Source organism: Bipolaris sorokiniana, assembly GCF_000338995.1.
Source record: "Bipolaris sorokiniana ND90Pr unplaced genomic scaffold COCSAscaffold_5, whole genome shotgun sequence".
NCBI classification, from domain to species: domain Eukaryota; kingdom Fungi; phylum Ascomycota; class Dothideomycetes; order Pleosporales; family Pleosporaceae; genus Bipolaris; species Bipolaris sorokiniana.
Genome location: NW_006911899.1, coordinates 2,097,600 through 2,107,554, shown reverse-complemented (window position 1 = coordinate 2,107,554; position 9,955 = coordinate 2,097,600). Strand labels below are relative to the sequence as shown.

Below are 9,955 nucleotides of genomic sequence, written 5' to 3'. Positions count from 1 at the left end.
CAATAGATTGCCTGTTCAGAGTTCTTGGCGATTGGTTTTAGGCTAGAGGTATTCTGGTATGGATTTCTACCTCTATAGGTATTCTCTGGTGAGAAGTTGGCGTATCGTTTGTTTGGTGGTAGTATTGGTATTTCAAACACGCTAGGTGTTTGTTGGTTTTGAGTAGGTGTAGCTGGAGTAGACTCTATCTCCATTTCTCTATCAGTTTGGGCCTCTGGCCCTAGGCTCTCCTGTCTGTTTTCTTGAGTATTGACTACAATAGTATCACTGTCTGGCGGCATTTTATTACTAAGCTCTTTTCTTAGTAAGCAACTAGATGGTCTGTGTGTTTTTGTTTTCGTGAGTGAGACGTGTTCAGATTAGCTACTTTACCAGCTTCTAGCTCTATAGCGCGTGGGCTGCACGAGTTGGCACTAGTTGTAATCGATTTCTTGGGATGGATTTGTATATAATTCGCTAAAATTACACCTATTCTGAAAAACTCGAAGTTGGTGTGTGTGTGGATTTGTATATATTTCGCTAAAATTACACCTATTCTAGAAAACTCGAAGTTGGTGTTTTTGTATAATTTGCTCTTGTTCTGCCTTAGAGTCAACGATATGTGAGAATCTCAATTAAATCAGAAACCCCCTTGAAAATAGTACTTTGTGGCAATATCATATCTACCCTAGCAAAAAAACCACCAATCATGCTAAGTAAAGCTCGGCTTTCCTTCCCACAATCCTGCTCCAAATCCAGGAGAATGTCTAGCGCAAGCAGGCACAAAGCAAGCTTATTCATAAACAGATAGGTACTGTGACACAATTAATTAGTACAATACTATTGTAGAACGCGCTATTTCATAGGATACCTACTAGTCTTGAACGAGGTATTCTGAAGGTATGGTGTGAGAAAGCGCGATAATTTCCCGTATTGATCGCTTAAGTAGCCCTCTACACTCCTGGAACTCTGCAAGAGAAGAAGATTGTGGATTTGGTAGGCTTATGCTTAGTAACTGAAACCGAGCCTCATAGTAATAGTAGGACGTCTGGAGCTTGGCGCGCATAGCATTACTATGGTCCAGAGAGAGCATCATCTGGCTAATCCTGGTTGATCTATACCATTCTGACAGCGCCGTTGACAGCGTCACAGCTCTGTTTGAACGATCTTCAGATGGCTTTTCCTCTGCGCTTACTGTGAGCTGCAGAATGTTCGAGCAGATTTTAGAGTACTGAGACCGAATCCATAACCATTCCAGAGATGGTGTAGTTGCAGAATCATTCTCAAGTACGTCATCGGGGGGGTTCGTAGTTGGAAGAGAGTCATCGCTGACTAGCTGTTTTCCATGTATTAGCCTTGTCCTAAATAGCTCTCAATGAAAATGCGGAGCATACGGAGAAGGTTTGCCACCTTAATGCGTGTGATTTATCAATGCAGTAGAGTAGCCACATGGCTCGTTTAGTCCGGATGGCTTGCTCGTCACTGTCACAGAGCTTGCGTATAACAGGATCCAAATGGAGACTCAAGGATGCTGCAATCGAAACACTGCCAATTATGAGCGCAGGTAGGTTTTCTAGTCCTATTTTCTCGGCAAGACAGAGCTGGGTAGGTTAGCCGACTGCTTCGCTGTAGATGGTCGGGCTTTTACGAACTACAGCAACAAGCGCCTGGCTTAGGTTAGCAGAACCTCGGTTGTCATCGAATGGAAGAACCTACCAAGAACTGGCGGATGCTACCGTTCTGGCGAAGTAGCAACGTTGAAATTTCCAGCACAGCATCTAGTAGTGCTGCTTTGGAAACCGAGCTCACTTCTGGATCCAACAAAGCTCCCCAAGCGAGCGAGGCAATTAACAATGACATGTCGCTAATCTCTATAGGCAAATTTACTGGATCAAAAAACCGCTCTTGTATGCGCGTGACCTCCTGTTCCTTGATAAACAAACTTAGCCTATATTACATATGAGTTCATGTAGCGCATTTTCTGTTTAGCTAACTCACCCTCCTGGCTCTCGGAACGCCCCTTGTAAATCATTAGCAGGCCTCTCGTAGACGACATCCTATACATACTCTGAATAAGTTTCCTCACAGGGAGGCCGTTTAGGTCTAGACTCTGATGCTCTCTGCCAGAGTCAATCTTGCTCAAGAGACTGGTGAGAAAGGTCTGATGCTCTAAAGAAAGCAGCACCTTGACTTTGTCCAACACTGCCTGTTGTCTACGGCTTTCCCCATATGCGTTTTGGAAAAGAGCAGTGATTCTATAGGTTTTATAGGTTGAGAACGGCTTTGGCTTTGCAGTGTTAGCGACTAGATATTGATGATTAGTGAGGAATAATAAAGCATTTACCTCTGCTTTGTCGGCTATTATTCGTCCTGAGAAGAGCGCAAGTGTACACTCAATGGCATTGTCGTCTTGCTCAATTTCTGGGAAATCACAGAACTGGGCGGCGCTGTGCTCGTACAGATTTTGTTCGTGGCTCAACCTAAACCAATCTGGCATGGGCGTGCCGGTTCTGGGGGTATGGTATGGTCTCTGGTTCTGGAGACTGCTTGTTTGCTGACCTGGCTCTATTCTCTAGTCAACGATTTGTTCCGTTGTGGAAAGAATCACAGATGCATTTCCCTAGAGCCGAAAACTAAAAAACCAAGGGGGTCTGATATGTACCTATGATTTGGATTTGGTTGGTGCCGGGTGTTGTTTCGCCTGAGAAATCGAAGTCCAAATACGAGTGCGCACTATCGGACACCAACTGCGAGAAACACTCCTCACTGAATGGCGTGTTCAAAAGATTTGCTAGGCCCTCAGCATTCTGTCCGATAACAGCAACTCCAGAAGAATGATCTGGGGTTGAGGAATTGGGCATCGTGCTGCCACTCATCACATACGGCTGTGCCGCTGTCAAGACGTGCTTATCAAGGCTCTGGTTATTCTTCTCTTTTAAATGACGTCGTGAGCGACGCATATTGTATTCGCATAGAGATTCGTTGCGCTGTTATGATATTAGTGGCGAGTCTCAGGATGAACAAAGGTTTTTATATACTTGGCAGTGGTTACACGGATTTGCTCCATCGCCTGTGTCCATTAGCGTGTACCTTAGTCATCAGGGGATAAGCTTACATCGAACTTTTCTCTGACGGCACTCTTCGCACGCACCCCTCCGTCGAGTCAACTTAGGACGAGGGACACTCATTTGGTTGACAAGAGCAACTTGAGACACATGAATGAGGAGAAAGATGAGTCTAAATAAGATACATGCAAGGGCGCATAGCTATCCTCCTAATCTAGTACCCTGCAACAACTAGAAACGCTAAAGTGCACCCCTCCGTGACGGACATCCCGGCGTGCCAGAACTGGCCAATCAATCAACTCCTCAAGGATATGTGACCCTCGCTAGATGATTGGTTAGTTCTAGCACGCCGGGATGTCCGTCACGGAGGGTTGCACGTTAGTTGTCTCGGGCGACGGGCTGGAAGGTTCCATCAAGGTGCATACCAGGGGCTTCCATACCTAGTTTGCTATACAGTAAGCTGTGCCCTATGCCGAGCAGAGCTTGATCGATACAGAACGGCCGAGGCCGATAAGAGCTAGTTTATCTACAGCACGGTTGATCGCAAGATACGCGCTCCAGGGAACATTGCCTGGCAGCGCATCATGGATACACACCCACATATATATATATGGCTGGCAGATAGGTATGGGCTACCTAGCGTGGAAGGAATAGTGTTGGGTCCTACATAAGCCAAGTCTACCCCTACCCATTTGCCAGCCAGCCTACACCCACTAAATAGTCCATAATTCCCAGTGAGGGCCTTATTCTACGCTTCGTCGCTGCATACTGATACATTAGGCTAGGTAACACGCAATGAATATTGTTGATCACACGTACCTTATGTATATATCAACAAGTCTCCGGTCAATTTTAACTAATGCAGCTAACTCTGACCGTGTTTAGCAATGGTGAGCCGATGGAGACCCTGCATTGACGGGAAACACATATATCTGAGGTGGCTGGTCGGATAGCTTCATTAGCGTATATGCAAGGATCTTCAGACCCACTTTGTCATACGGTGAGTTGTGTCTTATTCCAAGTGTGGCTTAATCAGTATACAGCGACTGGGATAAAGAAGGACTAGGCTGTTTATAGCGCTGTTACATGTTTTGAGATGCGCGCTTTGTTTAGATTACGCGTTGCTACCTTAGGCTAGGTAACATGCAATCGGCATTGTCAATCACATATGCCTTGCCATCTGATATTAACAGCTAGGGCTCGTAAACCATGCCTCCCTGTAAAGCTAGCGCTGTTAAAGTTTTGGGACAGGGTCAGATTCTGTGTTAGCGCTGATGATCTGGTCATCGTCTCCCTTCTACGACATTGCAGGATCCCCGGATGTCTAACCCAAATAACTTGACCCTTTCTTTTCCCAAAGTACCGCCAGCGTTTGTGGTGTGTATAGAACCATGCTATTGTCGATGTGGGATAGGACTAGCTTTGATACAGCAACCCCTAACGTTAAGTATAGTTAGAAGCATGGAAATTTTGAGTATTGCTGTAGGACTGTCTGCTGAAGACGGATACAGCTCTCTAGCGCGCTACTATAGAATGCTAAGTATCGCTTTCAACTAAGCCTAACAGATCATCGTTTCGCACCCACGGTACGGAGGTACAGTAACTAATCCCGGCGCTTCGGCGCAACTCTTCTTGGCGCAACTCACACCACAAGTGGATCAAGATAGTGCCATCGACCTGGCGAGAAGGAAGGTGGCCGATACGGAGCATGCTGTGGGTGAACAGAGAGATAGAAGCGGAACAGGTACGGGTAGAGTCGCCGGACTTGACAGCAGCAATCATCCGACTGCACGAGCGTCGGGCGTTGGTGGTGTCGGTGTACATACCAGGAGGAGACTGGCAAGCACTGCGAGACGCATGCAACAAGCTAAATACGGTGGTTAAAGATGCAAGAAGAAGGGCCGGCACGGTAGTGGACGTGGTGCTGGCCGGCGACCTCAATCAGCACGACCAGCTGTGGGGAGGAGAGGATGTGACGCTAGTTAGATTGATTGATTGATTGATTGATTTTGTCCTACTCGGTTTCAGCCGCGTTTTCTCCGCAGCTATGCCCGGATGACAGACATGGCAGACAGCCGACGCGATGCGGACGTGAGTCCACAACGCCCCACTTCACTCTCGAAAGAGCCATCTGTCCTCAGAGGCCTGCCGTTGTCTGGCTTCTATCTACGACTATGTACATTTCGTCTGTAGAAGTGACGTCTTTTGCCTATGTTTGTGTTCTGCGAACTGTGTTTCTATGTGTATGCCGTACTCGAAGCCTCATGTGTGCAGCGTTGTTCAAGGCTCGTAGAGACACAGTTGCCTCATGCTTTGCGTCTGTAATACCTTCAGTCTCCTCCTAGCGTTCAGCTGTCGTGTGTGCTAGCTTGCCCTAATACCCCTAGGGCTCAAAGTATGTTCCCCAATCTCTGATGTTCTTCAAGTGTTATGATGCCGTCCACTAGGTTCCCATGTGGCCGTATCTTGTGGTGTGACCTGCCACCGGGCACAGCGGCAGCAGCATTTCGTCACAACGCAGTTTCACAGGAGCGATGCTCCGCTCGTGCGTGTCGTCAAGCCTACTAAGCATGAGAGCTCTCATGCGAACCTCCTCAGACCTTGTCAGGTGTGTCGAAGGGGGACCAGTCCTTCAACACGTGGGGCGACAGTGGACGAGGCTGTCTGGTGATCTGTAAGTATGTAATGGCACCAATGGTAGCATTCTGGGTGTCTGCGAGGTAGTTCGCGTGAGAGATGATGCCGTTCAGCTCCAGGACTCGTCGATGCGGGATGTTGCAGACATTGTCGGACGGTGATGGACTAACCAGGAAGCCCATCGATGACTTTGGGTGTGCGTGATGTAACTATGATGCTGGGTGGGATGTCTGGGCTCCGTCATCGCGTCTTGCGTTGCTGTGTTGTGGCTAGATGGCTGCCGCCGTATTTGGTGGTCGTGTCATGTTAAGTAGCTTGCTCGCAAATTCTGCTGTCTATGCGAGCCAGGGCCGCAACAGCGGCTCTGCAGGTGCCAAACCGACGCGAGGGGACGCGCGATGGCCTGCAGAGACTGCTGCGGCCATTGGCGGGTGTATCTCCAACCCCTTGTGACGATAATTCCAAAAACTGATTTCTCGCTGTTTGTCGTGTTTTTGAATTTGAACACGTCTCACTCACGAAAACAAAAACACACAGACCACCTAGCTGCTTACTAAGAGAAAAGCTTAACGTGTTTTATCAGTAAGCGGCCCACATCAGTAAGTGGCCCACCCCACCAAACTTGACGCTACGCTTTGCGCCATTAATCAACAACGACAAGAGATAATATAGTAATACATTATTATAAGGTAGTCTATTGCTGTCTACATTGAGTCCGTGTATGACCTTGAGTGTGGCACTTCGTACACGTTGGCGGCGCGCGCTGACGTCGCTCACCAGCCTGGCTCTGGCTAGCCTCCACTACCACCCTTTCTGCCTCTGCAGCTATCTGCTGAGCCTGCTGCACCTGGAGCACTCCACCAGAAGCAATATATTGACGCTGCTGACTCTGCTTTTGTCGTTGACGCTGGACTTCTGCACGTAGCTTCTTATTCTCCTCCGCGAGTATCGTCGCTGATTGCATTGCAAGCTGGGCGCTTTTAGCAAGCTGGCGTATCGCAACGCTTGTTGGACTCTCTGACTGTCGGCGTAGTCGCTCTTGGAGATAGCGTACCTGCTGCTGAAGCTCTGCTACTGTACATGGTGTCTCTGTCTGCGCTGCTGCTGTCTGCGTAGCGGCGTTATTGTCTGTGGTTGTCTGTGGTGGAGACGGCGTACGGATAACTGTAAGCGACGATAAGACGCGATCTGGACAAGGAGGGACAAGTCCTGTCGCTTGGAAGCCTGCCTGGATGTTCTGCTGCGTGAATACTATTGGCCGGATCCGCGTATAGGCTGTAAGGAAGTCTATCTTGTCAATATGGTGGAGGCCTTGGCGGGCGAGCTCCTCCACCTCACGCCCGTACGCGCGCTTAAGTGGTGAGAAGCAGCTTACATCAAGTGGCTGTAGAAGGTGCGACGTATGAGGCGGCATACAGAGAGTGATAATCTTATTCTCTGTACAGAACTGGTCAAATTCTGGCGTAGCGTGGCTGCTGTGGCCGTCTAGGATAAGCAGCCGATAGACTCCAGCCGTACGAGCCGCTGTATGCTGATTGAAGTGCTTCATCCACTCTACGCCAAGCTGATCAGTCGTCCAGCCGTTGTCTGATACTGCGACAGTCCAGTCTTGTGGGAGGTCGCGGTACCAGCTGCTCTGGTGGACCTTACCAGAGAGGATCACGAACGGTGGGAGAGACCAGCCAGACGCGTTAACGCACTCGATTACTGTCACCCACTCGCGATTACCTGGCTGTACGACAACTGCCCGGCCAACTCTATCAGCGCTAGTTACTACCTTTGACGTCGCAGCGACGCCCATCATAAAGCCAGTCTCGTCAAAGTTATAAATGTCTTGGTCTAGGACGCCGTACGTCTGGCGCGTCTCTTCTACTAGCTTAAACCAGGCTGCGATTGCGATAGGATCCTCAGAAAGAGCGCGCTGGCTACTAAACTTCCTAGTCCACTTTGTCTGGAGCTCTGGCTGGTTCTGGATAAAGCGCGACACCCAGCATTTGCCTATAGGTGCTGGAGGTGGATCTTGACCACGCGCGGCGAGTAGAGCGTCTGCCATCCGTCGGACGTCAATAATATGGGGCGGAAAACCTCGTCGATCTAACTCTAGAATCCATTGAATAAGAGACTGCTCTTCAATAGCTAATAGCTTGCGATTGACAGAGGCTGTCTCTGATCGCGGCTGGGTACCGCGAAGGCGTCGTCGGAGCGTCGTTCGTGGAGCGTCGTATAGCATAGCAGCTTGACGCTGGCTTATTATACGTTTCTCTTGAAGCGCACGAGATGCTAGAAGTACTCTAGCTTCACGAGAAGTCTGTTTAGAGCGTTGTTGTCGCGGCATAGTGGTGGTTGTGTAGAGTGTTGGGCTAAGTTTGGTGGGGTGGGCCACTTACTGATGTGGGCCGCTTACTGATAAAACACGTTAACGTGCGGGATCAGTAGGCTGGCCGGAACAGTAAGCTGGCCGCCCCACCAAACTCGACGCGACATTCTGCACAATTGAGCCACAACAACAAGAGATAATATAATTATATCTTATTATAAGGTAGTCTATTATAGTCTACATTGAGTCCTTTTATGACCTTGGGTGTGGCACTTCGTGCACGTTGGCGGCGCGCGCTGGCGTCTCTCACCCGCCTGGCTCTGGCTAGCCTCCATGACCACCCTTTCTGCCTCTGTAGTAAGCTGCTGAGCCTGCTGCACCTGGAGGGCTCCACCAGAAGCTATATATTAACGCTGCTGACTCTGCTTCTGTTATTAACGTTGATTTTCTGCACGTAGCTTCTTATTCTCCTCTATAAGTATTGTTGCTAATTGCATCGCGAGCTGAGCGCTTTTCGCGAGCTGGCGTATCGCGACGCTTGTTGGGCTCTCTGGCTGCCGGCGCAGCCGCTCTTGGAGATAGCGTAGCTGCTGCTGAACCTCTGCTACTGTATGTGGTGTCTCTGTCTGCGCTACTGTCTGCGCTGCAACGTTGTTATCTATAGTAGTCTGTGATGGAGACGGCGTTCGGACGACAGTTAGCGACGATAGGACGCGATCTGGATAAGGAGGGACAAGGCCTGTCGCCTGAAAGCCTGCCTGGATGTTCTGCTGCGTGAATACAGTCGGCCGGATCCGTGTATAGGCTGTAAGAAAGTCTGTTTTGTCAACATGGTAGACGCCATGGCGGGCGAGCTCCTCTACCTCGCGTCCGTACGCACGCTTGAGAGGGGAGTAGCAGCTCACGTCTAGAGGCTGCAGGAGGTGCGACGTGTGAGGCGGCATACAGAGAGTGATGATCTTGTTCTCTGTGCAGTACTGGTCAAACTCTGGTGTAGCGTGGCTACTGTGGCCGTCTAGGATAAGAAGACGATAGACTCCAGCCGTACGAGCGGCTGTATGCTGGTTGAAGTGCTTCACCCACTCTACACCTAGCTCGTCTGTCGTCCAGCCGTTGTCTGAGACGCCGATAGTCCAGTCTAGTGGGAGGTTACGATACCAAATATCCTGGTGGACCTTACCAGACAGGATCACGAAGGGTGGAAGACACCAGCCAGATGCATTAATACACTCGATCGCTGTCACCCACTCGCGATTGCCTGGCTGTACGATAACTGCGCGACCAACTCTATCAGAGCTAGTGACTACCTTAGACGTGCTAGCGACGCCCATCGCGAAGCCAGTCTCATCAAAGTTGTAGATGTCTTGATCTAGGATACCGTACGTCTGGCGCGTCTCCTCTACTAGCTTAAACCAGGCTGCGATTGCGACAGGATCCTCGCAGGAGGCACGCTGGCTATGCAATCTCCTAGTCCACTTTGTCTGAAGCTCTGGCTGGCTCTGGATAAAGCGTGACACCCATTTTTTGCCTACAGGTTGTGGAGGTGGATCTTGGCCACGCGCTGTGAGTAACGCGTCTGCCATCCGTCGCACGTCAATGATATGGGGCGGAAAGCCTCGTCGATCTAGCTCTAGAATCCACTGAACAAGAGACTGCTCTTCGACAGGTGATAGCTTACGCCTAGCAGACGGAACCTCTGATCGTGGCTGGATACCGCGGAGGCGTGTCTGGAGCGTCGATTTTGGCACGTCGTACGCTTTCGCAAGAGAGTAGATAGATTGTTTTGGATTATTATAATAGGACGCCATAGCAAGACTTATTCTGCCTTCACGAGAAGTCTGTATAGAACGTTGTTGTCGCGGCATTATGGTTGTTGTGTAGAGTGTCGCGTCGAGTTTGGTGGGGCGGCCAGCTTACTGTTCCGGCCAGCTTACTGATCCCGGACGTTACAAGTAAA

General features: G+C 49.7%; 5 protein-coding genes across 5 annotated transcripts; 2 read left to right on the top strand and 3 right to left on the bottom strand.

The window, feature by feature from the left end:
• Window positions 1–591: 591 nt before the first annotated feature.
• On the bottom strand, window positions 592–2,939 carry COCSADRAFT_170432 (uncharacterized protein; the record flags this gene model as incomplete). The annotated part of the gene is made up of 9 exons (XM_007700831.1): window positions 592–793; window positions 855–1,315; window positions 1,374–1,580; window positions 1,632–1,646; window positions 1,696–1,927; window positions 1,978–1,999; window positions 2,047–2,266; window positions 2,324–2,544; window positions 2,642–2,939. The coding sequence occupies 9 exons, from the start codon at window positions 2,937–2,939 to the stop codon at window positions 592–594; spliced, it is 1,878 nt and encodes a 625-aa protein (XP_007699021.1).
• A 1,644-nt stretch (window positions 2,940–4,583) lies between these two features.
• COCSADRAFT_311967 (uncharacterized protein) lies at window positions 4,584–5,313 on the top strand. The gene has a single exon (XM_007700830.1). It carries the CDS (start codon window positions 4,753–4,755, stop codon window positions 5,041–5,043), a length of 291 nt encoding a protein of 96 aa, XP_007699020.1. The 5' UTR covers window positions 4,584–4,752; the 3' UTR covers window positions 5,044–5,313.
• A 1,062-nt stretch (window positions 5,314–6,375) lies between these two features.
• On the bottom strand, window positions 6,376–8,016 carry COCSADRAFT_86794 (uncharacterized protein; the record flags this gene model as incomplete). The annotated part of the gene is made up of 1 exon (XM_007700829.1): window positions 6,376–8,016. One exon carries the CDS (start codon window positions 8,014–8,016, stop codon window positions 6,376–6,378), a length of 1,641 nt encoding a protein of 546 aa, XP_007699019.1.
• A 193-nt stretch (window positions 8,017–8,209) lies between these two features.
• Window positions 8,210–8,881, top strand: COCSADRAFT_311945 (uncharacterized protein). Its single transcript, XM_007700828.1, has 2 exons — window positions 8,210–8,448; window positions 8,502–8,881. The coding sequence occupies exons 1-2, from the start codon at window positions 8,253–8,255 to the stop codon at window positions 8,660–8,662; spliced, it is 357 nt and encodes a 118-aa protein (XP_007699018.1). The 5' UTR covers window positions 8,210–8,252; the 3' UTR covers window positions 8,663–8,881.
• A 757-nt stretch (window positions 8,882–9,638) lies between these two features.
• Window positions 9,639–9,806, bottom strand: COCSADRAFT_86221 (uncharacterized protein; the record flags this gene model as incomplete). Its single annotated transcript, XM_007700827.1, has 1 exon — window positions 9,639–9,806. A coding segment is annotated over one exon (168 nt), but the record flags the coding sequence as incomplete, so codon positions are not given.
• Window positions 9,807–9,955: the final 149 nt, after the last annotated feature.

Bases quoted from the DNA above. Each gene is read 5' to 3' on its own strand.
- COCSADRAFT_311967 (XM_007700830.1), top strand. From the start codon at position 4,753: ATGCTGTGGGTGAACAGAGAGATAGAAGCGGAACAGGTACGGGTAGAG.
- COCSADRAFT_311945 (XM_007700828.1), top strand. From the start codon at position 8,253: ATGACCTTGGGTGTGGCACTTCGTGCACGTTGGCGGCGCGCGCTGGCG. The intron at 8,449-8,501 runs GCACGTAGCTTC...TTGCATCGCGAG, and splicing joins GTTATTAACGTTGATTTTCT to CTGAGCGCTTTTCGCGAGCT.